The sequence below is a fragment of the Setaria italica genome, chromosome V (genome assembly GCF_000263155.2).
Source record: "Setaria italica strain Yugu1 chromosome V, Setaria_italica_v2.0, whole genome shotgun sequence".
Lineage (NCBI taxonomy): Eukaryota > Viridiplantae > Streptophyta > Magnoliopsida > Poales > Poaceae > Setaria > Setaria italica.
Window position 1 is genome coordinate 44,562,986 of NC_028454.1, and position 27,542 is coordinate 44,590,527.

At 45.6% G+C, this 27,542-nt stretch overlaps 5 protein-coding genes across 8 annotated transcripts; 2 read left to right on the forward strand and 3 right to left on the reverse strand.

Moving 5' to 3' along the window:
* Positions 1-5,551: 5,551 nt before the first annotated feature.
* Positions 5,552-7,284, reverse strand: LOC101779626. 2 transcript variants are annotated; one of them, XM_004970970.4, is made up of 4 exons: positions 7,110-7,284; positions 6,398-6,580; positions 6,110-6,262; positions 5,552-5,765 (listed from the first exon to the last, which is right to left on the reverse strand). In XM_004970970.4, exons 1-4 carry the CDS (start codon positions 7,113-7,115, stop codon positions 5,709-5,711), a joined length of 399 nt encoding a protein of 132 aa, XP_004971027.1. In that variant the 5' UTR covers positions 7,116-7,284; the 3' UTR covers positions 5,552-5,708. The 2 variants fall into 2 exon arrangements, with proteins under 2 accessions (XP_004971027.1, XP_004971026.1); XM_004970969.3 differs by having other exon boundaries at positions 5,568-5,765; positions 6,101-6,262; positions 7,110-7,273.
* Positions 7,285-13,683: 6,399 nt separating this feature from the next.
* On the forward strand, positions 13,684-14,367 carry LOC101780309 (putative lipid-transfer protein DIR1). Its single transcript, XM_004970971.2, has one exon. The coding sequence runs from the start codon at positions 13,750-13,752 to the stop codon at positions 14,065-14,067; it is 318 nt and encodes a 105-aa protein (XP_004971028.1). The 5' UTR covers positions 13,684-13,749; the 3' UTR covers positions 14,068-14,367.
* A 96-nt stretch (positions 14,368-14,463) lies between these two features.
* On the reverse strand, positions 14,464-21,903 carry LOC101781377 (pentatricopeptide repeat-containing protein At3g29230). Of its 2 annotated transcripts, XM_022827285.1 has the most exons (5): positions 19,999-21,903; positions 19,699-19,907; positions 19,046-19,151; positions 17,868-18,078; positions 14,464-15,505 (listed from the first exon to the last, which is right to left on the reverse strand). In XM_022827285.1, the coding sequence occupies exon 1, from the start codon at positions 21,883-21,885 to the stop codon at positions 20,110-20,112; it is 1,776 nt and encodes a 591-aa protein (XP_022683020.1). In that variant the 5' UTR covers positions 21,886-21,903; the 3' UTR covers positions 14,464-15,505; positions 17,868-18,078; positions 19,046-19,151; positions 19,699-19,907; positions 19,999-20,109. The 2 variants fall into 2 exon arrangements, with proteins under 2 accessions (XP_022683020.1, XP_004971031.1); XM_004970974.2 differs by having other exon boundaries at positions 19,699-21,903.
* Positions 15,723-17,777, forward strand: LOC101780711 (EPIDERMAL PATTERNING FACTOR-like protein 9). 2 transcript variants are annotated; one of them, XM_004970972.4, is made up of 3 exons: positions 15,723-16,084; positions 16,224-16,297; positions 17,341-17,777. In XM_004970972.4, exons 1-3 carry the CDS (start codon positions 15,970-15,972, stop codon positions 17,521-17,523), a joined length of 372 nt encoding a protein of 123 aa, XP_004971029.1. In that variant the 5' UTR covers positions 15,723-15,969; the 3' UTR covers positions 17,524-17,777. The 2 variants fall into 2 exon arrangements, with proteins under 2 accessions (XP_004971029.1, XP_004971030.1); XM_004970973.4 differs by having other exon boundaries at positions 15,724-16,084; positions 16,230-16,297.
* A 689-nt stretch (positions 21,904-22,592) lies between the features above and the next one.
* LOC101780033 lies at positions 22,593-27,542 on the reverse strand. Its single transcript, XM_022826749.1, has 6 exons — positions 27,451-27,542; positions 25,810-25,872; positions 25,206-25,722; positions 23,572-25,121; positions 23,343-23,456; positions 22,593-22,641 (listed from the first exon to the last, which is right to left on the reverse strand). The coding sequence occupies exons 1-6, from the start codon at positions 27,540-27,542 to the stop codon at positions 22,593-22,595; spliced, it is 2,385 nt and encodes a 794-aa protein (XP_022682484.1).

A 27,542-nucleotide genomic window follows, 5' to 3' on the forward strand; every position in this document is an offset into this window, starting at 1 on the left:
GTAACCCAACACACCGAGCTTCTGCAAAAAACACGTCCCTAGAAATTTGTATGGCGGACGGTCCGCTACCCACCCACGGACTATCCGTGGTTCACCCCAAAATCCACACAGAACTGGTTCGTTTATGCTACTCGACCATTCTTTGTACAGCGGACAGTCTACCACTTGACACCAGACATTTCGCAGTTCAATTCCAAAGTTTACACAGACCCAGTGTACTTGACCGGCGAATGGTTCGTGAAATGATCCGAATTCCTATTTCTGAGAATTCAAGCCTACGCATCTCCGTGATAGTCCTAGGAAGGCTATCACGTGCGAATCCCTATCTCAGATAGTACAAATCCATACCAACACAAAAATAAAAAGTAGCAAGAGTAATAATATCATAAATATCGAGTACATCACTTCGGCACATGCCGGTACAGGTCTTTCAGGACTGAATCATGAAAGGTAAAATATCTATGCAGTGGAAACATGAACTACGGCGAACACCACCTCCAGAGGTGACTTGAGCGAGGGACCATCCCTAGTCTTCGCATCCATCATTGTCAAAATCATAGTCGGGCTCCGACTCTGAAAACCCACCATCTACCCGAGAAGTGGGTAGGCCGTGTCAACTCCAAATAGTAGCAAGCCAAGGAAACTGGGGAATAATACTATATGCATGGCTAAACCTATATAGGCTGTAGTGGTTTAGGCAGCAACAGCAGCAGCAATCAAGGATACATCAAAACAATACCATCTCCGAGGTCAACACCTCACATCAAGGAAGTCGTCACAAATCACCAGATCCTTCACCGAAGAATCCAGCACCCAAACACTCTAGGCGATGTGAGAGCTCCCTTCCCTCACATCTCAACGGCAAACACCGGCCTATCTCAAAAGAGGGAGGTAGAAGAATAGTATAAGTCTACTCCATAACCAGTTGACACAGGCTATAGCTATAGGTTTATAAACTCTGCAGAGGTTGTACATCTGTACCTGCACGGATGGAGCCTAAATGGGGATCAGCCATCCAAACCCAACCTATCGACCGAAGCCCTAGTAAGTGGATAGCAATCTCCTGTTTCCTCGAGTCTGGAACCGTCCTCAACTGCAGGGCACACCGTCACCAGTTGAAGACCTCGAAACTATGAAACCTACCCACGCTGGGGTGCAGTATGGTCAGAGAAGGTTAATACCTCGAACTCCTTACACTGATCCTCCAATTTGCGTACAAGCTGAGCACTATCCATCACTAGTCTTGGAACAAACCCCACCCATAACAAGGTGAACGGTATGTACGTAAATAGATACTATGACTGGTGGTAAACTGACTTGATCCTTAGAGGCCGAGAGTGAGCACTTAACTCCACAAAGTATGTGTCGAAGCACCTGCAATGTACAAGTACGCCACCTGCTCCTCAATGCTAAACAAGATACCGGCCACAAGCACAGGGGGTGGAGAGAGTCTAGAATGCTCTCCCCTAGTAAGACACTCCTCAGTACCAACCGCGGCTCGCTCCCGCCAAAACACGTCAAGGGATCACACTCACCAAAAACACACGTGAGAGTGTACAAGGAATCCCATCACCAAAATCATAGCGTATGTCCATCCATAACTCAAAAGCATGTATATGGATATAAGTAAGGCGGACTAGCAAGGGGTCTATATATAGTCCACAAGTAGGTAACAAGAAAAACATGATAAACAATTATGAAGGCATGGCTAAAATCATAGGCTATGCAATCAATCATCATCCAAGCATCATAATTAAAGCACTAGCAACTAAGCATGCATAGAATCTATATGATTGGAAGTGACATGACACCTTATTCCTTGTTGAAATCCTCACCGATGAAGTCGAGGTTGAAGTGTCTTCTTGGTCGTCGCAGCTCGGGTCTACAAACATACACGAGATGCAACATAAAATAAATAACGAGCATTACAACTAAAGAAAAATACCAATAACTCAAATTTAGAAGAACCAAATAACATCAAACTAGCTACAAACAACATAGGTTCATTTTTAGAAAATTAATGAAGTTGGTTCAATAATTTTCCCAAGCTATGTGAATTATTTATGAATTAATAAGAAAGTAAAGCACGTTAATTAATTTAACTAAATTCAGAATTTAAGGTGAGGATAAGTGTCAGCTCCTCGTTGTGTCACGGGTCTCACAGCTGGGATCTTTCTCCCTCTGTTCTTGGTGTGGTGGCGCAGTAGGGAGAACCCCAAAGGGGCAGCTGGGCAAGGGAGAGCTGCACCCATGGGGGCTTTATAGGTCGATGGCTAGGGTTCGCGAGGGGCTGCGAGGCGTGGACGGCTGATGATCCTTGGTGGCCGTGCTCGGGACGCGTGGCTCGCATCCACGCAATGGCGTGGTTCGCACGTGGGGCAGGCGAGCATTCGAGGCTTGGGAGGCGCCCTCGTGCAGACAGGTGCGATCAAAAGGAGGTTCGTCCTCCCATCTTGGCTATTGGGCCCGCATGCAATGAGAAGAGCTGCAGTGTGGTCATGTTTATGGGCGCTGCCGCTCAACTGTCACATAGCGCTGCAGTGCGAGAGAAGCGAGCGAGGGAAAAAGCGAGAGAAAGAGATAGCAGGCGATGGGAGGGTGCGGTTATGCATCGTAGAAGCCGACAGATTTGCTGATGTCACCTTCTGCTGCTGACCTGCGGACTGATTGGTGGACCGCGTGATGATTATTAGGCTGCGCGGGTGAAAGAATCGAGTGGAGTAACAACTCACTAGAGTTGGTGATATCATCCACATGCAAGAGCGTTCAAAATCTAAAAAAATCATAACTCTTAAACCGGACCTTCAAATCAAATTTCGATTATACCATTAAATTTTTTATAACAAGATCTTCAAAACAAGACCCCACTCGACTATGTTTGGAGAATATTTTAAAAAAATATTTTTTAGATACGGATTAATTAGTTATGACTATTGCGAACAAATGCTTGAACACCACGAACAAATAACTATTTTTTACGAACAAAAAATTAAACATGTTCTTTGAGTTCATATATTTTGTTCAATGTGTATGATTATTTTGTTTCATGAGTTTGTATAATTTGTTCCACGTGTATATACCTTACAAAATATGCAACCTTGATAAAAAAAATGTGAATTAAAAAATTCATCCAAATATAGTAAAGTGGGATCTTATTGTAAAGCTTTTATTGTTAGAATTCCAATGGTGCAATCGGAATGACATCATGAGTTTTGTCTCTCTTGCATGTATGCACCAGTTTTCTGAGAACAAAAGACTAAATATGAACAAAAAAATAGTATAATGCGAAAAAAACTCGACATATGAACATTTGTATAGGATAAAAATAACAATTGACAATGTCTACAACTAAAATTGGATTCCGATTGCACCAATGGATTGCCTAATACATGATCTTCGAAACAAGACCCCACTTGACTATGTCTCAAAGATAATTTAATTTTTTTAATATGGAATAATTAATATCAGCTACAACGAATATATAATTGAACGTCACGAACGAATGATTATTTTCTACAAACAAATAATTTAACACAAGGAACAAAATAATAATACACTTTGAACTAAAATAGTTGAAATCATGAACAATTTGTTGTACAATACAAAATAATAGAAAAATGAATATCACGAACAAATATGTACACATTGTCGAACAAATTATATGAATTCATGGAACATAACAGTTATACACATCGAATAAATTATAGAACTTATAGAAAAAATATACAATGATAGAATAAATTATAAAAAATTGGGAGACAAAAAAATTATAAACTTAAAAGAATTGTATGCAATGGGAAAATTATTACACGAACTCAAAAAAAGTATTAGATAGGGATGGAAAGGACAAGTGAAATGGAAGATGGAAGGGAGTAGAACATAAATAAAATAAAAAAATATGCATACATTTTCTAAACATGAAAACAGAAAAAATAGAAAAGATCATAATTCGACATAGAAAGGAATGTATGAATGAATAATACATAGGCGTACAAATGAGAAAAGGTATATCTATTTGAGGAGTATAGAAGAAAAGGTAGTAGAAAAATAGAGGAGAGGTGAAATGAATTGAAAAGGAAAAGGAAACAAACGTAAAAGAAAAAAATGAAGGAAAAACAGTCAGAATAGAGTTGTATGAGCTTGCGAAAAATTATAATATAAAGGAATCTGCCAGGTTGTCATACAACTAAAAGAAACAGAAAAGAAGTATAAAGAAAATCCTTCATAAGAAAAAGGAAAAAGAAAGGAAGAAAATATGTTAACCATATAAGAGAAGTAATAACAAAAAGGAAAAAATGAACGAAAGAAAACACACGGAAGGAAATGAAACAAATAACGGATGAAAAAAGAAAGTGGAGGCACCTCTCCCTCCACGTGCCAGCCCGCAACAGGAAAAAAAATAAATAGCAGGAGCGTATAGCTAGTTTGGACTTAAAAAAAAAGATTGAGTTGGGTCAGATCACCAGCCCACGCGTGTGTGTTTTTTCCGTACGCGACATATAGCCGCCGCGCGATGGGATGCCGGCTTGTACGGGAAGAACAGGAGGCATCGGCAGCATGCAAGATCAGTGGATGGGCCGGGCCGCTCGCTGGGCTTGTCGTGGAAAAACAAGGAGCAATAATGGACCGGCTGAGCTTCACGCGAAAAGAAAGCAAGGAGCAAAAGGAGATTGGGTTGGGGTGCCTCGTGAAAATAAAAGGGCCTCAAGGAGCTTTGCTGGTGGCTTCACGAGGGAGAGAAGCAGAGACAAGAAGGAAGCAAAGCTAGCTAGCTTCGTTGGTGTTGAACGTGTTTAGCAGATCACACGTGTGCCGGTTTGGTTTAGCTCAGCTAACTAAGGTCCAGGTTAGCTAGAAGTTAGGGACCAAGAAGAAAAGAAAGGAAGAGAGAGATGTTAGTAGATTTGGCCGAGTTGGTTGGGTTTGTGGCCATCTCGTGTGCAAAGTTAGAGTTAGTCACATTAGATTTTTATATGGTGCTATTTAAATACTAGATTTAGTTTATATTTTGGATTAGATCCAAAAATACAAACTCACCTTTGAGATCCAAATTAAATCAAATGAAATCCAAATCACTCGTGCAAGCATGGTTTAAATTTAAATGCACAATTTTAATTACTAGCTTTTGAATTTAGAGATAAGTGGTTGATCTTAAGTTTGACCATATATTTATATGATTCACACCATCAAAAAAAGTTTTAAATTTTTGCAAAAAATGGCACAATTAATATCACTTAATTTTGAGGGATATTACAGTCCGCCACCTATGAGTCGAGTGTTGCGATTTTATTTATAGTTCAATGGATTTAGTTTTTGATTTTGTAAAAAAAAACTTCTTGCTTGTAAGTTATAACGATCTAGTTTATGAGTGGCAGTAGTTAATAAAATTCGAATGACCTGTAACATATTTTCAAAAATAAAAGGCCTAGTTATATAATAGGTTTCGGAAATTCGAAAGCAACGTGATCAGATTTCCAGTTCGAGATTTTTTAATTTAGCGCTCTCTGCCCTTTTTTTTTTGAAGGAACAGGAGGCTTTTACTGAAGTGAAATACTAAAGCAGCACCAGGAAAGATGGACTGCAAGTGTTACATTCAAACGAGTGCAAAGCAGTAGTAAGTTTCCATAAATTCCATATTAGCATAGACACTATACAGCTCTCTAGAGAAGCAACCAAATCCCTCATAAACTTATTAAGCTTCGCCTCACTCAGGCGATGCAGCTCAGGCCCAGGCACCCTCCCAGCAAATTCCTCAGTAGCTTCTTCTGCAAACACAAACAAAAGATCATGAGCCCATGTCTCAACTTTCAGCTAAAACCTTGCTGAAATTTACAGTCTGACTTTAGGAAATAAAGCCCCAAGAACCCCTTGCTACAAAAGCGGTGCTTAAGCTTTTGAGCGAAGGTCACGTCTTTGACAAACGTTGCTGTTCTACTATAATCCTAACAAAATCTACTTGCAAAGGTTCAGCTTAGGCTAGATAAAGGCTTATGTCAATCACATGTGAAGAACTAGATAAAAAGCAAATCCACTTAGCTGCACGTGGGTCCCGCAAAAGACGCACTGATCTGGGAGCAAACTAGAATTACAGGGTACTTGCCTTCTTCACCTTGCAGAGAAGCTGCGGAGAGATCTTGTACAGGTCCTCGTCCACTGCTCCCTTCGGCTTCCACTTCTGCTGCTCGTTCACATACTGCCTCCTGCCTCCCTTCTTCCTCGCCGGCACAGCGTTGGCTTTCTCTCCCTTCACTCGCACGACACACTGCACATTGATCACAGAGTTGTCAGTCACTTTGTGAGTTACTGGAGGCTGGGCATAGAAACTACTGAACTGAAAAATATGGAATAATGCCAACTGATATCAGAGTTCACGAAAGAAATGGTGTGCTTGTTTGACCTTCTTGTAGCTGTAGGGCTTGGCAGGGAACTGGGGCACCTTGAAGAGGTCCTCGTCGTCTTTGTCCACCGGTGCTGTGAAGAAGAAGGGCCCTGCCTGGAAGTATTGGGTGACTGGCATGTCGTCCCACAGGTTCCAGTCGCCGAACGCCGGAATCTGGCGCCACTTGCAGTCGTCCTGCGCCTGCCAAAAATCGCAACAAACATTACTCCTCTAAAGAGCAACTGGATGGTGCAATACATGTCTGGTTAGAGTGGAGGTTTATGCAGATTAAAATGGACATGACGAAGCCGAGCTGACTGAAGAATTCTATCCTGTTTTCCCAGAGTTTGAAGCCACCTTATTATAGTACAGTATGTCAATGCAGGGCGTGTACGTACTTGTTTAAAAAAGAAAACGTATACTGTTACGAGCATTGTATATTTCAGATCTACAGTAGATAACTATATTAGATGAGCATATATTCCCACAGCCAAGACAAGTTTCGCTGTTAGCTAGTACAAGATGTGTATAGTCACTTCTCGTTGCAAAAGGATGGAAACCAGCAGCTCACAGCAGTGAAGCTAATGTATCTCAGAATCTGAAGTTCATAGCAATAGCATGCACAGGTTCAAGAACTGTTAGAATAGCAGTACACAATGCAAGCACCTTTCGTTGCAATAAGGGAAACATGGGAAGAACGAAAGGCAACAAAGATACTAGCTTGGCTCACCTCCATCTCTGCAGTTGCTGAAGCTGTGAAGCAGGTGTCCGAGTTGTGAGAAGAGGAAGAGGAACAGGGGAGAACCTAGCAATGGCAGTCAAAGAGAGCTGTGTTGGAATTGGGCAGCTGGAAGAGGATGAGCTCCATCTCTATACATAGCCGCCCAAAGGCTCGGCCGCAGGAGAATGTGGGGGCACACGTACCGGACCTTTTCAGAAAGCCCTCCAGGGAAAAGCAAGAGCCCAAAGCAGCAGCTAGCGTCGAGCTGCTACTGATGAGCCTCGCCCGGGCAGCGGGCAGGCAATGAGTACCAGCACTCCACCCTCATGCCGCAGGGAGGGAGTGCAGGGTCAGGGGCGCACCACCCCTTGCTTTCCGAGGTCCTAGTGTCCGTAGTGCAGTGATGATGCTCTTCTTTTCTGTGCTCTCTCACTCTCTGCCTAGCCACTGGGCCAGATTACTAGATTAGTTACCTATTTCTCTCTGTCTCTCTCTCGTAACTCTCTCTCTCTCTATCTCTCTCTCTCTGTGTCACACACACAGTGACAGACACAGACACACACACACTTGACAGTCCAGTAGGCAGCTAGCAGGACTGTAAAGTTGCCGGCTTTTGGCACCAAGTTCTTGCCACGGCATGATAAACAATGAGTGTGCGTGTCTGTGGCGCGCGTGCTTTGTCTCCGGCGTCAGTTTGGTCACCCGCGGAGCGAGACGGATGGCGGTCGTCTCTCTCCCCGGCAAGCATGCAGCGCGCTCTGAGCTGAGCCGCCGCGGCTCTCAAGGCCGGCCACGCATGGGAGCGGAAAAGCGGCAAAAGCCACCCGCTTTTGCTCGGAACCATGCCGAGACCACAATGATTCGTGCGGTTCCGTCCATCCCCCTGCCGCCCCTGCACGCCGCGCTTTACCTCGCCGCCGAGAGCGTTCCCCTTTCCGCCGGCGTCACACATCCATCCATCGGCTACATTACATTGCAGCCGGCGATGAGCAAGAAAAGGGTCAGTCGCCGTGCGTGAATGAGCCCATCGAGTCTAGACGTGCACTGCCTCCGTTCCAAATTATAATTACTTCAAAGAAGTTGAAGAGTCAAAACATATCAAGTTTGATTAAATTTTTACAATAAAGTACTAATGTTCATGATACCAATTAGTACTATTAATTTTTTCATTAAATATATTTTAATGGTATATCTATTCGATGCTATAAACTTTTATGATCCTCTATAATTTTGGTCAAACATAAAATAATTTAACTTTTTAAAAAAGTTGAAATGAGGAGGGAGTACCTTGCTGCTTTCCTTGGAAAATTGATCGCAACTGAACGGAGGAATACGCAAGCTGTAACCCTGACCAGTTAAGCCCCCTTTGGCACGGTTCATCCCAAAATGACTTCACCGGTGAAGCTAAAAAAACTAGCTTCACCCGACTTCTAGTTCATTTTAGTCCCGGCTTACAAAACAGCTTCACACTACAGTGTCTCGATTTGCGTAAAATAGATGAAGCTAAAGTTGAAATAAGCCGTGCAAGAGGGCCTTAGTTGGTCACGTTACCGTGCGTGTAAAGTCGCTGGCCGATGGGCCCTTTTGTACGTACGCATATCGCCTGTCACTCGCTACTCCAGATGGTTTGAATTGAACACGTACGTTATGATACAAAAAGCTCTCGCTAAACGGAGTTCTCCGTTTTCGGGAGACGATGATTTGCCATGATTTCAGGTCTTTCTGAACAAATTAACATGCATTCTTATCATGGTTCCGGTACAATTTGTTCGAGCACTGGCCAATGGATGCTCTAACATTACTGCAAGTACAAGCAATAATCCATTCACTAAAGTGATTACCCTGTTGCTGATAATGCAAAGGCACTGTGTCCTAAAGTGTGCTAAGTGGAGCAAAAAAAAAAAGGATGGCCCAGGCCTTGTAGTAGTACATGCGACGGATATGCACGCATATGCGATGGGCCTTTTTGTTGGGCCAGCTAAGAACCTTTCGGAATCTATAACTACTTTTGACAAAGACGACGAGAGAGAACCTGGCGATTTTTCTAAAGCCCGGCCCGCATAGCGAGCTTCTCCTCCTTCCCCCGCTTCTCTTTTCCTTTATCTTTTTCCAGGTTTTTAACAGTGCCTCTGCTCCTTTTGATTAAAAGCTTGTTCGCTGCCCCCTCCTCGCAGTTTAGGCTTTTGATGTAGCTAGAGTAGTTAGCTTAGGGACCGTGCAGATGTCCGCCGTCCCGTCCCAATTGACGCACCCAGATCTGCTTTTCCTGCTGCTGCTGCTGCTGCTGCTGCTGCATTTGCATGCTCGCGGCAAAGCTTGGACCTTTTGGGCTCCCATCGTCTTCCTTTGCTGCTCATCAAACGAGTCAAACAATTCGATTTTCTCTTATTTCTTGTCTCTGCCATGCATGGAATGCAGCACAAGTGCACGGCCAGCCGTAGAAGAGAATCTCGCTTCAGTTTCTCAAACAGCGACCGGCGTCAGAGTCTGAAGCGATGGCCAGACACTGCTTGACACCTCTGCCTTTGTGGAGTTTAATCTGAGATTCAAATTTCGTAGAACGATGCGGCAGTGTCATATATCAGGACGCCGAAATTCATCCAAGTTTGGAACTTGAATTGGAGGGATGATTCTATAGTGACCTTGCAGTTACAGATTTTGAAAATTTCGAGCGCAGGGAATTGATTCTGAAACTTTCCAGGATGCTGTGTGCGGCTGTGCCGGTCGGTGTATATGTCCTCTCCCTCTTCCAACTCTGGCATTCTGTTTCTGCCAAACTTCCTTTCAGTTCGACGTCAGGGAGGCGATACTTGCCTGAAACTGAAACTCCTCCAGGGAGGACTGGAGGAGGGAGAGCTGAGCCTGAGAGGTGAGAGCAGTCGCGAGCTCTCGTCTGGTCCAGTGGTCCTCGTCTTCCCGCCGTGTGACGTGTGCGTAGCGTAGGACTAGTAGACTTGACTTTTCTCGCTACGTGCCTCTGCGGCTCTGCCATGGCAGAACGTGCGAGCGGGCATTCGGGACCGCGGCTCTGCCTGCGATGTCCCGCTGGTGCCTTTTGCTTCGGTTTGCTGCTGCTTCAAGTTTGAACAAGAAAAAAGCTATGGACATGGATAGTAGGTTGCTGGAACAAGAGATGCTCGATCGAATGCGTGGCGTCATCACAGTGTGGTTTGCGGAAGGTTTTAGCCGTGGATAAATGTTTCTTTCAGTTTGGTTTAACTGATGCGGCTTTCTGATTTCCGAAAGAAGTGAGAGCATTGTATTCAGGTGTGGACGCAGAAGAGGTTGAGCTTCCACAGTTCCACTGCATATTTCGGATGCACATCTCTGCACTGACTGCTGCTACTGCAGAGGTTTCAATCAATTTCTGCAGCAAAGGTGAAAGGGAGAACATAACTCAAATTGGCACTTGGCACTTGGCACTTGGCAGGCAGAGAGAGATCGAACCAAAAAGGAATCAGAATGTAGAAAAAAGAGAGGCGTCTAGCTCGAGCGTACAGGCTGGGCATGTTCTTCTTCGGCCAAAAGCTTCCGCTCCTACTGGTAGCTGACTAGCTATGAAAGAGTCACAAGCATGGCGATAGGTTATTTTACCCCCCGCTCCGCGCTACCGTACGCCAGCCCGTGCCCCGGCTGCTGACCACGTGTACATCATTTGCCGCCGCCCGCCCCCGACCGTAAGCCGCCCACTTGACGCCGAGGAGATGCGCCCAGCTCCAGCAAGGTGCCACGGCCGCGACCGTCGTCTTGCCCGCCGGTACGGCCTGCGCTGCAGCCTCGTAGGCAAGGCAGTATCTCCACCTACATGAATCCGGTGCGCACATGCGGACGGGACGGACAGGCGGACACCGGCGGCTACGTGCCGCGGATTGAAGACGACTCGGTCTCACCGCTCACCGCCCGTGACAGGCTCGCGAGCACATCTGCACATGCCCGCACGGCGTCACGGGCCACGACGGCGACGCTGTGATCAGCAGCTCGTTGTCCCCGCGCTATATATAAACCTGCGTCTGTGCCTTCGTCGATCGTGTCACAGAGAGATCGCAAGAGCCCCGCGAGAACTGCCGAGCCCAGCCTGTGCTTTGCTGATCACTGCACGTTCCACGCAACTCCACACCAATGGCGGCCGGGAGGAAGCAGCAGCTGGTGGTGGCCGTGGTGGCGATGCTGCTGGTGGCGGGTGCGGCGGCCCAGGACTGCGGCGTCGGCGAGAGCACGAGGAACGCGTGCCTGTCCTACTGCTCCGACGACCGCTACGCGAACGCGTGCTGCCGCCCGATGAGCAACGCCAACATGGGCTGCCTCTGCAACTACTGGCGCAAGTACAACTCCGTGCCCTTCTTCGCCAAGTGCGCCGCCAAGATCAGGTCCAGCTGCGCCATCAGGATGGCGTGCTAGAGAGGAACGATCGGACGGAGCCAGCAGCCGCACCGGCCGGGATCGAATTATTGGATTCCAACGATGTGATGAGATCGTACGCCGCCTTTGGTGGTGGTGGTCATCCGTTGCTCTGCTCGCCACTGCTGTGTTGTGTCTGTGATTGTATTGCCGTGTTGTTTTATTTGGGGTTTGCTATCTCTGATCTGATCCGCGCGCGGTTAGTGGCTAACCGCCGGATCGTCCACGCCTGTGCTATACATGCGTCGTGTATCATCTTTGCCGTGTGATTTTACTTCTCGTGTGTCATGAACAGTGGAAATCGTGCGAATAGTTGTGTCTGCATCTGCACCGTCTCGTGGTTGCGGCTTCGCCGAATTGCATTCTATAACAAGCTCATTACGCGCTTCTGCTCCGAACCATACTGAATTGCATTCTATAACAAGCTCATTACATGCTTCTGCTCCGAACCATACTATGTAAACGAACTAGTCATCTTTTTTACTAACCTATGGGTTATAAGCAATAGTGCAAAAAATCGGACCGGTTCACTGGCTCAACAGAAGAAATCGTGAACCCACGACTCGGCCAGTTTGGTTCAACTAAAATCAACCATGTAATTAGACCGGTGACAACCCGTAGAAATGAACGGTTATGTGTGTCGAACTAGCGGTGATAAATTTGATGTTAATTTGGACCTTAATTTGAAACTATCACTACTGGAGATCTGCTTTTAGTACCGGTGCCAAATGCGCAGTCCCTGGGACTCGAAATCCACGATCTCCATCCTCGCGCAAGGCTTCTTTACCACCTCATCTACACATCACAAGTGATTGAGTTGGAATTTTGGAGAGGCTTTTAGCACCAACCTTTTAGTGGCCTTTAGTACCGGGTCGTAATACCATCCGGTACTAAAAGGGGTCCCTTTTAGTACCGGGTGGTGTTATGTTCCGGTACTAAAAGGTCTCTAGCGACCTCCAAATTTGGACACGAAGCATTATTATTGGATCAATAAAAGGTCTCTAGCGACCTCCAAATTTGGACACGGAGCATTATTACTGGATCAAAAGGCAACCGGTATTAAGAATGAGGATGAAAGGTTAGCGACCTCCAAATTTGGACACGGAGCATTATTACTGGATCAAAAGGCAACCGGTATTAAGAATGAGGATGAAAGGTTAGTTTTCCAGTAGCGATGGACAATAGGCTATAACAATATTGCTATGCCGTCACGTTTATTATGTCATATATATGTGATATTTTTGGATAGATCTTATTACGATAGAAATAATTGCATATATTTCATAAGTCATGAGAAATAAATTAATATTGATAAATAAAATACCGCGTGTTGGATCGGTAAACTAACGAACGGGTAGCCTGGTTTCATCTCGGACCCGGCTCCCGTTCTAACGCCATGGGAGAACACGATATGGGATGTCGAGACGAGGCATGACTCTCTGCTTTACACCTCCAGCTCTTTTTCTTTTCCTACGGTCCGCTTGGCAGATATAGGTGTTTATTTTTAATACAATTTTCCTAAGGTTAATTTATCATGCCATAGCCTATTTTTTAATAATGACGAAAAATAACGATGAAAAAAATCGGAACATATATTTTATAAGAGAACAATGGGTGTGTGACAAGATTACTCCTAGCTAGTAGCTAGCCTATGCGCATTTCCTTGCTCCACGGTGCTATCCATCACAAGACGAGAAGCGACATGAGAACGATAAAAACAAGTCAAAATGTAGCAAAGGGGATTCTGACCAATCCAGCTAGCAGTCAGCAAGTCACGGGAACTCTGATCGATCGATGCGCTAGCTCTAGCCAGCGCCAGCCCCATGTCCGATATGCCGACCATGCACACCATTCCTCGCAAGTCGCAACCGCTGACGATGCTCCGAGCTCCACCCTGAGATGTCTACTTGGATTGAAAAAGAGCCCACTTGGCACCAAGCGACACTCCAAACGGGGGCAGAATGCATACGTTTCCAGCAAATCCAGCGTCGTTACCGTCGACATGCCCATGGAGCGTTCATACGTTTTTTTACCGGTAGAGGCATGGCGATTTGGATTGGCGGATGGCTTTGGCTTGCCCGTGACCTGGCACGCGCCGAATGGATCCAAGCGCGCGAGCACATGCACGTCACGGGCCGCGCTATCCCCACGCTATATAAGGCCGCCGCCGTCGTCCGACGTGATCATCACACGCTCACACGTCGCAAGCATCTCATCACACAGCAGTCAAGGGGGATCGTCGATCGGGTTGATGGCCGGGAGGAAGGCGGGCAACGCGGCGGCGCTGGTGGCGGTGCTGATCGTGGCCGCAATGGCGGCGGAGGCCGGCGCGATTAAGCTCTGCGGCGTGGACCGGACGGCGGTGGACGCGTGCCGGTCGTACTGCGCCGTGGGCAGCGCGGAGGCGAGCCCCAGCAAGGCCTGCTGCGACAAGGTGAGGCCCGCGCAGTGGGACTGCCTCTGCAAGTTCAAGGGCAGCCTCCCCGATGGCATCGACGGCGCGCGCGTCATGGATCTCCAGTACAAGTGCAAGTGCGACTACCCGCCGGCCACGTGCGGCGCCAACTAATCAAGATCGGCGCCGGCCGGAGGACGGCGTGCAGCCGCTTCAGAAAACAAGATGTCAGCGAGGGCGACGGCTAATTTGTGTTGGAGTAGCCACTAAGCCACCGTTTCGTTTCGTGTTGTGTTGTCATCGTGTATCCGTGGTGTCTTGTTGCTTTCAGTGCTGTAGCGATCTGACGGGCTGCAGGCTCATGTGTGCAGCTGTGCTCGTCGTCAGTTTATCCGTCAGCCTCATGTGTACCCTTGTACGTCCTTCTTGTGTGTGTCCACGTCGCAACAATAAACTTTACAGATTGTTCTGGTCGTCCGATGGGCTCCCTTAGTTGTGTCATTGTGTGTGTATATAGTTGGATGAACTGGGCAACATAGCAAGCATATCTGATCTGGGGGACGGAGGGGCTAAAAACAGAAGGCCCATCTCGGCCTAACAGCATCAAGCCTCAACCAACCCATCTGCTGCAGACTAACACCGCCATCCTCGTGAGTCCCATCCCATGCCAGCATTCCTTGATCCACAAGAGTTTCATAGAAAGCTTATTATGGCGCAAAATCGTAGCCACAGGTCTGAGTCACATGAGTCATGACCTCTGAAAAACTGCAGCTGCAAACCATTTTGCGACATGCACAATCAAACAAACGGAGAATGCAGATAGGGAGATACCTACAAATGTGCTTCAGCCAGTGAACACAAATTCAGTAACTTCTTACAGGCAAAGGCTTTTTTACCTGCCGAATGCTTCCATTGCCAGCAATATGGCCTGACCTGGTTAACCATAGCGGCGCATGCGGCGTTCCGGTGACCACTTGCTTGTTAGTACCAAACAAATTTCATTTGACCACACTTTGACCCGGCTACGGCCTCGTGACCATCAGCATCTCCCCGTGGTAGCGCGCGCCACAGCTCTGAAACTGAAAGCAACGGCATCTGAACCCTGCCCATATACACGCCCAACATCTCCACCATATGGACAGCCACATAAAAGGTAGAACAAATGCGACCGCAGATCCAGAGCTTCCAACGATTGCTGTCTACGAGATATCACCAGACTGTACATGGTACGGCTCTGAATACGAAATCCAGATGCAGCCCATGCATTGAGGTCACAGGAGGAGGAGATGGCCACCAGCCGTGGACAGAGCAAGAGCTTGGCATGCAGAGATGCAGGATCTAGATTCTAGAGCATGCCCACCCTCAGCTTCTCACCGTCCTCTGGCATTCGTTCACCTTTACAGGCTCAGAAATGATACTGCGTGCATCAGAGCTTTTCCTTTCGCTGCCTTCTTCCAAGCACCTTCTCTTACTGAATAACCTTTCATTGCCTTCTTTCAAGCATCTTTTCTTACTGAATAAGGTTGCATTTTCCTGCTTGGATTTTATTATGCACTATATCTGTTGTGACTGGTGTAAATAATTGCCCTGTCTCTTTCAACAGATCATGGTTCTGTAGAACAAAAGGAACAACAACGATTGAACTAAATGGCAAAAATAAAGCATACATTGACATCTTGCGATTTGAAATGGGGTACAGAAAATAGCATGCAGAGAAGGACATGCATAGAAGACAAAATGATGCTATGGTAATAATTGAAGCAACAGGACCCCCATTGCCAAGTTTCAGACGCATCTGTTATACCTCCCGTGTGTTCGTGCAAATGAGAGGGGGGAGCCACCTGCTGGTCTCCGCAGTCCCCACTGCTCCCTCTCCATACCAGTGTCTCTGCATGGTATGGCACAGGGATATGCATATGCAAGGCATGAGCAGAGCCGCAGAGCAGCCACACACAAGAGCCTTGCACCAGTCTCCAGTTTATATAGCCTTTAACATTGCTCCCTTGTGCTGTTTCTCTGAATCCAAACACAGCAGCATCTCCCATTCTCTATCCATTGCTCGTTTGAACAAGAAGCATGGCTCATGGTTGCCCCACAACTACCACAAGCTCCCTGCTCCTCTTCTTCACTCTCTCTTGCCTGATTATCGGCCAAGCTCTCTGCAACCATGGTCACCATGGCAGAACATCAGGTTCTTTCCCCCTTGCACAAACACTAAGTTGGCTATTCCTCTTTCCTTGCATGAGACTAGTCCCTTCCGTTCTTGTTGGCTGTTGCCTTTGCTTTTGTTCACTGTTTGTTTGCTCATTTCAATCTAATTTGTTATGAAGGTGCAGATTACGTAGAGCAATATCACCACCAGGAATTGCCTGACAAACATATAGTTTCGCAGGAGACCATGAAGGTACATATCCCTCGTTTAACTATAGCTAAGTGGCTGGCGTTCGTAAGGGTTCTCAAGACTCAAGTCTCAACTTTCAAAACCTTGTACCACTTCTGTTTCTTCTAGTAAAACTTTTCCTACTTTAAATGTCAACTTGCTTTGCATAAACTATGTCATGTATCTATGGAGCTTTTTATGAGGCTATGATGCACCGATATGACGGAGGGTAGGGTATCGCATATCCGATATGGATACGCTTGGATATGCCATGGATATGTATCAGCTGCGTATTGCAGAAGCCAGACATGGATTGGGTTTGGTCACGGTACTGGATACGTATCTTCTGCTTCCAGGCATGTGGGAGGATGACTAAGGAGAGGACTGGAAGGAGGGAGGAGACGCTGACATGGAGAAAGAGGCAGAGGGGCGACAAAGAGTGACCAGAGAAGGGCTGTCAAGGCTCCCGGTGTCTGAGATGAAGACGACTGCAGCCGTGCAGCGTAGTCTGCAGGGGCAGCACCATCCACATCAAAATACTTGGACTCCAGAGAAAGCGCGAGTTTTAGAGAGATGAGGACAGGAGCGACCGAATTTGCGAGTATTTGATGCGAGATGATGGCCGGCGGGTAGATATTTCAGCGTCAGCGGCTCTGCTTGTGCATTCAGCGACTTGGGAGCACTAGGACACGCTATTTAGTTGGGCTGAGTGGGCCAGGAATCAGGAAAGGGCAGATCAATAGCATTGTGTATGATAAGTATGAGGGGTAAAATAGCAATTATAGCTGCATTATTCTATTTCCTCTAAAAACTGTATTGTTTCATAAATTCATATATAATTATTAGTATTAAAAAATACTAGCTGTATACCTATGTCACTGTTTTTTTTAGAATGGTGTATCCTGCATAGTATCTGGGTGACATAGCCTACAGTATTACTAAGAAAATGTCTTTAGAACAACAACACAAAAAAGGCATGAAACCTATGCATTAATTTAACCCACAAAGAATGCAAAGATCTTAAAGTTGGTATAATTAACATGATGTTTTCACATGCCTCGTATTAGGGTCTAAACAAGGACATACTGCCAAAGTATGCAAGGAGAATGTTGATCGGCTCAATGGCTCCAATATGCACATACAATGAGTGCAGAGGGTGTCGATTCAAGTGTACTGCTGAGCAAGTCCCAGTGGATGCAAATGACCCCATGAACAGTGCTTACCATTACAAGTGTGTTTGCCACAGGTGATCTTTAATGAGTAGGAGGAGCTTCTATGTTGTGGTATGTCCTAGTGAAGAGTAGTAATTTTCTTCCATTTTTGGTTCTTCGTCTTCTTTTCCTTCTATTCTCTTTGTTTTTCTTGAAAAGGCTTTTTTCTTTTGTCTTTTACAAGAGGCTAGCTAGTAGAGGACTGGGGTCTGGAGGGGCATTTTGTACTTTAAAATGCTTAGTTCAGGTTATGTACTATTAATTTTGGCAGTAAATGGTTAGAATTTTTGATATCTGCAGTATAAAGCGGTACCTTATTTTAGTAGGTACACAGTAGTTTTAATCTATGGCTACGATGCATCAAGTCTGAAGTATGGACTGACCTCAAAATGTATCATCTGCTTGAATAGCCTTGGAGATCAAGGCTAGATCTTCTGAGGCTGTTAACCTTCATTTCATACTACTAACATTTATGTAAATTCTGCAAACATTCTTCTGATCCACCTGAAGTTCCATTTTCTCCATTCTGAACACCGTCAGTTCTTATGGACAGTCATGTCATTCCTCTTTTTCATAGTATCAACCACCTGTGACCTGTATAAACGAGCAGCATGTTAAATTAGACAAATCACAGAAGAAAGGCCACAACGACGAAGGTTATAAAAAGGGAGTGCTTTTGTGCAGCCTGCAACCCATCAAACAAGACTTAAAAGTTTCACTAAGATGTCTGAGAAAAGATGTCATACCATCACCTGCAACCCTCCGACTTAGGCTAATATATTGTACATTATTGTAAGCAACAAACTTATCAATGACAAAAAGAGCAAAACATATGCAAGTAAAAGCTTGCAGGTTGTTCTGTATATATCCAACAAAAAACTTGTCAAGGATCCAGTCAACTGGTAAGATTTACTAACAACTCCGTGCAAAAGATGCCACTGCAGAGCCGCAACCAAATATATGAAGATTATGGGAAGGATACCACAGTTCCTTGCAGAAGAATGCATGCTTAAAAGGCTATTGTCCATAGGGCGTAGGCAACCAAAGTTTTTTTCCAGGCTACTGCTAGGTATACAGAGAGACAATTACAAGTCATTTAAATTTGGTGGTTCACCCAAAACCAAGACAGGTTTGAAATGTGTAAATGTACAAGAGGTTCATCTAAACCTTGAGATAAAAGAGGTTCGGCAAATATTCAAAGGCATCCAGTGAGGATTATGTTTGGGGAATGCATTGATTTAAAAAGTTCCTCCCTTGAGCTTTCAGCACTAAGGAAGCTCTCACTAAGGTACTATAAGTCATGTAAAAGCTGACATACACATGAAAAGGCCAGCTATATTTCACATTAATAAATTGGAAATTGCAAATAAGAATTTTGCAATTAAATCATACTATGCCGATAATCACATGTGAAGATAGCAATTTACCACATTACTATGATTTGTAGCTTCAAATACTTGCAGATCTCCTAAAAAGACAATGGAAGGAAAAAGAATAGACTGGTACCCTGAGAGTGACACAAGAGAGGAGATGCATATGGCCAGAGGGCAAGAAAGCTAACCTGTAGTGCTCCCAGTACCACTCTTTGGCAATAGACTGAGGTCTCACGGCTCGTCTTAAATAAACAAGAATATGTCATAGTGGCACCCTGTGAGGTGGTCCCGAATCTAAGAAAGATTCACATGGATGTAAGAAAGAGGATCCACATCAAGCTATTTTGTTTTGCATGCATAAGAAGCCTGCATAAAATTCTACTTGAGTATCATGCACCAAGCACCAATGTTGATGTCAACACAGCAGTGAACCCATGGTCCAGCAGCACCACGCTCATCACTGGTGATGTTGTTAGGATATTTCTAAGCTTGAGCATACTTCTATACAGGTACTGGTAGCAAAGAGGACCAACCATTTTGACCTCTCATTCATGCAAGATTGACTAAACAACACAAATGCATTGCAAAATCACACGAGTCATAGGTCACATAGTCAGGACCATATGCTTAAAACAGATCTGTAATTAGAAAGCATTCGATTTTAATTATCGAAGCCAAAGAACCAAAATAAGGCATTGTTCTGAGTCTGCATTTTCAACTATTGTCACTACTCACTACCTTATGATAATTCACAGATCAGCCATTTTTCATTTTGTAATCAGCAAACAGCATAGCTGCTAAGTGAAATGCAGAAAGTAGAAAGAAGTAATAAGCAACATACAATCTTGAAGACTTCAGTCTTTATTCTCAACATCATGTGTCTTCATTCTGATGTAAAGAACAATGCAACAGGGGTGCAGAGACTTCTCAATTACTCCCAAAATCCACAAGTGGCTGGTCCAAACCGTTAGCACTGTACCCTTTAAACTGACAAGAGTAAACAACTGCTACCTCAAATAGTTTCTTCATTAAATCTATGTTCATTCACCACTGTGAAAGCAAGCCAAGAAAAAGTTGAATAAAATGGATTACACACAAATACTCAAGATGTCCCTTGATCCAGTGGTGTTTAAATCGGTACCTTCTTGCGTTTGAGCTGGCAAACAGAAGCTTGTTACCATCAGGGCTATGAACCATCAGATGCAATTTGATACATGCCAAGAATGTTGAGTTAACAGACACAAAAGAGCAATCAAATAGATGCTGCCATGTTAGACAAATCCCGCAGCATCAAGTAAATTTCATCCCTACAAAGATGTGAGCTGCCTCCGTTCACAAACTCATGTATTTCTCCATCTACATCAATCACACTCCGCCCAATATCTTTTTTCATCCCCTCATCACTCATCAATTTCCTAATCCTCAAAACATCAGCCCACATTCCTTCATCAGCATAGATGTTTGACAGAAGAACATAGACTCCTGAATCATCGGCTCCAAGATTTGCAAGGCGTTCAACTGATAATTCAGCCAGCTCAACGCACCTATGGCTTCGGCAGGCAGCAAGAAGAGATCCCCACAACTCCGGAGTTGGTTCCATGGGCATTGTTTCTATAGCATGCCTAGCTTGATCCAAACGTCCAGCACGGCCAAGTAGATCAACCAATGCTCCATAATGTTCTACCTTGGGATCTATCCTGAAATCCTTTTTCATTCTGTGAAATATCCCTAAACCCTCTGATACCAATCCAGCATGTGTGCACGCAGTGAGCACAGCAAGTACACTTAGATCATCCATCGGAGCTCTTTCAGCCTCCATTCGATGGAACAGTGTGACGGCATCCAGACCATAACCATGAGTTCCTAGTCCAACGATCATCACATTCCAAGTGACTACACTCCTCTCAGCCATGCTTTCAAAGATCAACTTGGCAAGATCCAAGCGCCCGCACTTCATGTACATATCTATCAAAGCTGTCTGCACCACAACATCGAATAATACCTTCTTCTTCTCCAAGTAAGAATGCAGCCATCTGCCTTGCTCCAAAGCACCCAGCTGAGCACAAGCCGTGACAGCCCCAACCGCAGCGACCCTGTCAGGCCTTACACCACACCGTAGCATGCTCTGAAAATACTCCAAAGCCTCCTTCGCCTCCCCGCACCTGACATACCCATCAATGAGAACACTCCATGAGATCACATTCCTCTCCGGCATTTCCTCGAACAGTGACCTTGCCTCATCTATCCTCCCGTGCCTGGCATAACCATCAATCATCGAGTTCCAGCACACCAAATCCCTATTAGGCATTTGGTCAAACAGCTCGCGCGCACGGTCCACACCACCAGCCTGCTTCCCGCACCCGTCGATCATGGTCGCCCAGGAGAAGGCGTCCCTCTCCGGCATTTCGTCGAACAGTTCCTGCGCGAGCTCCATCTCCCCACACCCTACGTACCCCGCCACCATGGAGTTCCACGAGACGAGGTCCCGCGAGACGCCACTCGCCTCGTCGAACACCTTCCTACCCGAGCGGCAGTCCCGCACCCTACAGTAGAAGCTGATGAGCGCATTCACCGTGAAGAGGTCCGCGCCAAGCCCCCTCCTCACGGCCTCCGCGTGCACCAGGAGCCCGATCCTGCAACCAGGCGCGCAGCCGCAGGCCTTGAGCACGGCCGGGAACGTGTAGGCGTCGGGCTGCACGGCGCAACGGCGCATCCGCGCGAAGTAGAGGAGCGCGGCGCGGGGGCGCGCCGGAGCGTGGAGGCGGACGATGGTGTTCCATGGGAAGGGATCGCGGGTGGCGACCTCCGGGAGGTGCGCGAAGACGGCGTCCGCGTGCGCGTGCGCGGCGGGCGCGGAGACGGATGCGAGGGCGAGGAGGAGGAGGTTGGAGAGGCGGGTTGGGGCGGCGGCGAGGTGGCCGGAGGTGAGGAGGAGGGCGTGGCACTGCAGCGCGTGGGAGGCCGACCTGCACGCACGGAGGTGGGAGAGGAGCGTCGGCAGCGCGACGGCGAGAAGCGGAGGCGGCATCGATCGGGCATGGCGGCTTCGATCGAACTCTCAAACCGACTCTGTTTCTGTGTTTGTTTCATGGTAGTGGCCCAATCCCACGAGACGGGCTCGTGGTGTGGGCCTGGGTTGCTAGCCGGTCCATATTGCGCAAGTTGAGAAATTTGTATTTTTGACACTCTAAACACGTGGTTTCGCAAAATTGACACCCTAAAGATGGACTTCGTAAAATTGACACCCAAAACGTGAACACCTTGATTTTCTTGACATTTTGCATTATTTAGTCATTTTATTTTTTATTTTCCATTTGACAGGCTAGTGTAATGACCAAATTGCCCTTTTGTTACCTGGTACGCTCGGTTGGGCAAATTAATCGCTGCTGTTCGTTGCGCTGTCCGCCCGCCCGCTCGCGACGACGCGCCGCTGGCCGCCCTCCTCGCGAGGATTCCTGCCGCCGCCCGCCCGCCTCGGGACGCGCCGCCGCCCGTCCAGTTTGCTCAAACAACCATGGTTTGCCAAGGTCGACGCGATGGAGCTGCTGAGGAACGAAGAGGCGGAATCGGCGTTGCCCAAGAAGCAGCTGCTCGTGGCTCCACTGCTCCAGCGGTGTGTGTAACCTGATGAGAGTCCTTCGATTTTTGGTGTAAAGAACTAAAGATCTGATCAATCTATTCAAACGAGCAGATCATGTAATCGCTTATTGATTTTTGAGAAGAAAATTTCTGGTCCTATTGTCGGTGCTCTGCCGTGAACATCTCAGCTGAATCTACAGCATATCTGAATTTTGGTAGTCCACAATCCAGAATCGAAACAATATGTACATGCTGTTCTGTTGTGTATAACTATATATGCATATAATAGTAGTATATATAATAGTAGTACCAGATTCAATGGTGGTGGTGTCTGCTGGCAAGCAGCGATATGGGTTCATAGTCCAGACACCTGAACATCGATGCTTTTGTCCGTGCGTAAACATGATTACATAACAGTTTGCTCAGATGCTAATTGAACAAGATGCTAATTGAACAAGCAACAGCGCAACACAGATGAACAGGCTCTGAACTTTATTCCGGAGAAGTACTATTCTGATCATGAAACAGAACATATAACTGTGTGGTATAGGAAAAGCATCAAATGTTGCTCTACGATGGTCCACTCAAAGAATTTCCATTACTGAAGTACTACAATCTCACTAAAGTGTGTTTACAAAACTCAGAAAAACTATGATAAACTAATAAAAATTTCTCTTGGAAGTTCATCCGATCTGTAACTTTCTCTTGGGAGTCATCTTTTTTGGTGGAGTTGCAAAAGGCATCCTTTGTGGAGTAGTGGTGGTGGCATGTGAAGAGCTGCCCTCACCCAGCAAGAAGGCAAGACGGCTGCATATATAAGTGATTCATAGTTAGATAAATATTTTTTATTGTCATTTGTACATTCATGAACACAGATTTACTGATATATGTGTTATTACTAATTACCTTCTAGTTACAATGCCTGGACTGTCCTGTAGTATTTGTTCTCTAGTTGGTCTTTGTGGTGTGCTAGCTTCATCTGGCCTTGCTCTTGTACTGTTCTTCCTAGGTTTCCTCTTCCTGTAATTAAATAAAAATAATAATTTATGGCTCGAGGATATAGTTTAAGCTTTTATGAAAAAATAGCACTTGCCTTTTCTTGGTTCCATTAAGTGGACACTTGTAACTAGCTTGCCTGTGACCCTTTAGACCACACTTAAGGCAAGTCATTGGCCCTCTTATCATTTTCTTCCCCTTAGCATTGATGGGAGCAGTGTTGTCATCATTGGCACCTTTCTTCTTGTGGCCACCCTCGAGACATCCTTTGATCCTCAATTTTCTTTGTCTTCCAACATTTCTCTTAGCAAGTGGTGCACTCACAACAAATGGGAGTTGTACTTGTGGCCACTGTGATTTGCCTGTCATTGGCTCAATCTCTCTGCCATAAGCTGCCTTAAATCTGTCCACTGAGTAGTACTCATGCACAAACTGCTCAAGGTCTACTCTCTTTTGTGATGTTACAAAGGCCAAAACATGCTCACATGGCTTACCAGTGTGCTGCCACTCAAGACAAGTACATGTCTTCTGATTAAGCTTCACAATATGCCTTTCACAATTATTGCTATTGTCCCAAACTTCTGCACTCCAATTAGCAGATTCCACGACTTTCAAGTGCCCCAAACCTCTGGTATTTGCCCTCAGCTGAACCATAACCCCTGGTAATATCCTTCCAGCCATGAGTCTTTCTCCAATCCTTCTCCTCTTCCTCCACAAACCCATGATCATCTCTCTCACCTTGTCAGCTAGTTCAGCAACAGGTAAGTCCTTAATGTCTCGGATCCAGTTATTGAAAACCTCTGCTACATTGTTAGTGACATAGTCACACTTGATTTCTGGATTGAAGGCACACCTCATCCACTTGAGGTTATGGTACTCTTTTAACCACAGCCATACAGCATTTGATTCTTTAAAAATTGATTCCATATGTTTTATGAACACTTCTTCCCTGTAAGCTCTTGCTGCAGGATACATCTGACCAAACCCATGGAACCTTTTCACAAAATTCTTCATAAGATGGAAAAAACATTCCCTTTGTTCAACATTGGGAAACACCTCCCTCACTGCTTTCTCCAAACCTTTGCAAGCATCTGTGCACACTGCAAGAAGTGGAGGATCTCCAATTGCATTCTTAAGCTGATTCATAAACCAAGTCCAATTATCTCCTGTCTCAGAAGCAATAAACCCATAAGCAAGTGGATACATCCAATTGTGACCATCAACTGCTGTAGCTGAGGCTAAATGACCATTCCACCTTCCATTTAGTGCAGTAGAATCTATACCCAGATATGGCCTACATCCTTCTAGAAAACCATCAATGCATGGTTTAAGTGCACAGAAAAACCGATGAAAATACACTTTGCCATCTATTTCCAGTACTTCAATCTCTACAACACTTCCAGGTGACCTCTTCAGTACCTCCGCCTTCCATCTATATAGCATCTCAAAACTCTCTTCCCATTTACCATAAACCTCTGCGAGAGCTTTTTCTTTCCCCCTCCAAACTGTGTCATATGGAATTGTGACAGAGTATTCGTCCTGCAGTTTTTTCTGCAATTCTATAGCTCCAATATTGGGTATATTTCGAATGATACTCACAGCTTTGCTAGCTACCCACTTCTGAGATGGTGTTATGGTCTTCACCCTACTGCTTGAAATACAATCATGTTGATCAACTAAAAAAGTTACCTGTAGACAAATCAAGAAAAAATAATGAGTGTAATACACATACAAATAAAGACAATTACGGTTGGTTACTTAATAATATTTCACCTTTATTGTTTTTTCATCAGCTTGCCTTCTGCCAACAATCCTCCAAGGGCATTCTTCACTAGACTTGCAGAACCCTCTAAACCTTTCCTTCGATGACTTCTCTGTACCTAGCTCAAACTCCTCATTAATGGCAAATTGCCTCACAGCCAACCTAAATTCATCCATTGATGGATACATAGTGCCAAGATCCATTTTTGGGTGGTCCTTGTCATATGTAATCACTACCTCATCTGCTATGGCATCACTAATAGGAATGGCAGCACCTTCGGTATTATCATCTCCCTGCTCACGCATTGTACGACCATTTGGTTCAGCCACCTTCCTCCTCTCATCCTCATCCCTCAGGCCCAAGATCCCATATAGCTGATCCTCACTCATTGGTTCAATTCTTCCTTCCTCATCATGTGTCTCTACTATCTTTAAGTTATCCCAATCGACTTGTGGGATAGGTGAAGAAGCCTCAGGCAACAACAATGGAGCATCGATATTGCTCCCAATGGCAACCTCTGAATCATGCCTGCTCCCAACAATTAGGAAATCATGAACACGTAATCGATTGATTCATAAGTGTTAATAATTGACACATAAAAGATGATAGCAATACCGTCTAGATGAATCCGTTGGATCAAGTTCCATTCCGTCGGCCTGGATCGTCTCAATTTGATCCCTGAAACAATGATAGTAGTAATATAATTATAAATCTGTTGATAATCACTAATCGCCATCAGTACCCCTTATGACATCCAAACTTTCAAACAAGGGTCATGCTAATTGACCAGTTAGATGCCAGGATCAAAATTCACTACCGAAAAAAACAAGTGACTATCAAGCATCAATATTTGTTCAAGAAATATAAACAGTGTAAGGAGTGATGCTCCTGCACCACCAAAAACAAACAATATATATACTGTCAAATTGAAATGTAAAAAAAAAGATAAATAAATATTACATCGGATGAACAAAAGAGACATCTACTAGTACACGCAATTTTCTAGACCACTTGGGATGCTTCCACCGATCTACTAGTACACGTGATCTGTGCAAGCAGAGAGATAAGCCTTTTCTTTTATTTGAAAGATAAAATTTGCAACAAGGTTCGATTCTGGTATTGTTACCGAGCAGGTGCAAGCGGCGGCGGATACGGAAGGTATGCGGTTGACGAGGCAGCGGAGCTCGTCGCGGCCGGCTGGGATCGCCGGACTCCGAGCTGCTGGAACGGCGTCTTGCCTCGCGACAGATTTCCCCGGACTCGGCGCGCGTCTTCCTCGCGATGGCGTCGAAGATCGGAATGGCGGCGCCCAAAAGACCTGGGCAGCGATTAATTTGCCCAACCGAGCGTACCAGGTAACAAAAGGGCAATTTGGTCATTGCACTAGCCTGTCAAATGGAAAATAAAAAATAAAATGACTAAATAATGCAAAATGTCAAGAAAATCAAGGTGTTCACGTTTTGGGTGTCAATTTTACGAAGTCCATCTTTAGGGTGTCAATTTTGCGAAACCACGTGTTTAGGGTGTCAAAAATACAAATTTCTCGCGCAAGTTATATGGACAGGAAGAGGTCTCATGGGTCCGTAAGGGGACGTTTGGCTTGTTTGCTAACTGGCCTCTCCTGGCCTCGTTCCGGGATTTCTATACAGACGGTATTCGGATCCTTGTGCTTTAGTTCGTGTCGCATCGATCTTCGAAAGTTAGTTAGAAGGACTGAATATAAGTTAATTATAAAACTAATAATACAGATGAAGGTTAATTCGTGAGATGAATCTAATAAGCCTAATTAATTTATTATTAGCAAATGGTTATTGTAGCATCACATTGTTAAATTATGGACTAATTAGGCTTAATAGATTCGTCTCACGAATTAGCCTCCATATGTGCAATTGATTTTGTAATTAGTCTATGTTTAATACTCCTAATTAGTATCTAAACATTTGATGTAGGGACTAAACTTTAGTCAAGTGAACCAAATGGGACCTTTAGCTTCCGGTAGTTTTTAGTTAGGGCTCCTTTGGCAGGGCTTCTCCATGCAGACCTAAAACGGCTCCAGCTCCTTCCAAATGTGCCAAAAAAATGGTTCCGATGCCGTTTGGTGCGACTCCGGTTCCTCCGTGCTTTGATGAGCGCGTGGAGTCGGAACCGGAGCCCTTGGCTTCCGAGATTCGTGCTCACAATCCCGTCGTTGGATGCATCTCCGCCCTAGCCCGTGTGTCCCCGCCGCCGCCCCCAATCCCCGCCGTCGCCACCTACCACGCTCGCCGCCGGCGCCGGATCTCCGCAGCCCGTTGCGCCCGCGCCGCTCCCTGCAGTTCGCCGGCCCCGTACGCCGCCGCCAGCACCAT

What these genes read in the sequence shown, in the direction of transcription:
- LOC101779626 (XM_004970969.3), bottom strand. An exon ending in AGCCCTACAGCTACAAGAAG is followed by an intron (nt 6,263 to 6,397) that starts GTCAAACAAGCA and finishes ATCAATGTGCAG; the next exon opens with TGTGTCGTGCGAGTGAAGGG. An exon ending in TTCTCTGCAAGGTGAAGAAG is followed by an intron (nt 5,766 to 6,100) that starts GCAAGTACCCTG and finishes TTGTGTTTGCAG; the next exon opens with AAGAAGCTACTGAGGAATTT.
- LOC101780309 (XM_004970971.2), top strand. Translation starts at nt 13,750, where the DNA reads ATGGCCGGGAGGAAGGCGGGCAACGCGGCGGCGCTGGTGGCGGTGCTG.
- LOC101780711 (XM_004970972.4), top strand. Translation starts at nt 15,970, where the DNA reads ATGGCTCATGGTTGCCCCACAACTACCACAAGCTCCCTGCTCCTCTTC. An exon ending in TCACCATGGCAGAACATCAG is followed by an intron (nt 16,085 to 16,223) that starts GTTCTTTCCCCC and finishes TTTGTTATGAAG; the next exon opens with GTGCAGATTACGTAGAGCAA. An exon ending in TTTCGCAGGAGACCATGAAG is followed by an intron (nt 16,298 to 17,340) that starts GTACATATCCCT and finishes GCCTCGTATTAG; the next exon opens with GGTCTAAACAAGGACATACT.
- LOC101781377 (XM_022827285.1), bottom strand. Translation starts at nt 21,885, where the DNA reads ATGCCGCCTCCGCTTCTCGCCGTCGCGCTGCCGACGCTCCTCTCCCAC.
- LOC101780033 (XM_022826749.1), bottom strand. Translation starts at nt 27,542, where the DNA reads ATGGTGCTGGCGGCGGCGTACGGGGCCGGCGAACTGCAGGGAGCGGCG. An exon ending in CGGCGCCGGCGGCGAGCGTG is followed by an intron (nt 25,873 to 27,450) that starts GTAGGTGGCGAC and finishes TCATTGTTTCAG; the next exon opens with GGATCAAATTGAGACGATCC. An exon ending in TGTGGTCTAAAGGGTCACAG is followed by an intron (nt 23,457 to 23,571) that starts GCAAGCTAGTTA and finishes ATTTAATTACAG; the next exon opens with GAAGAGGAAACCTAGGAAGA.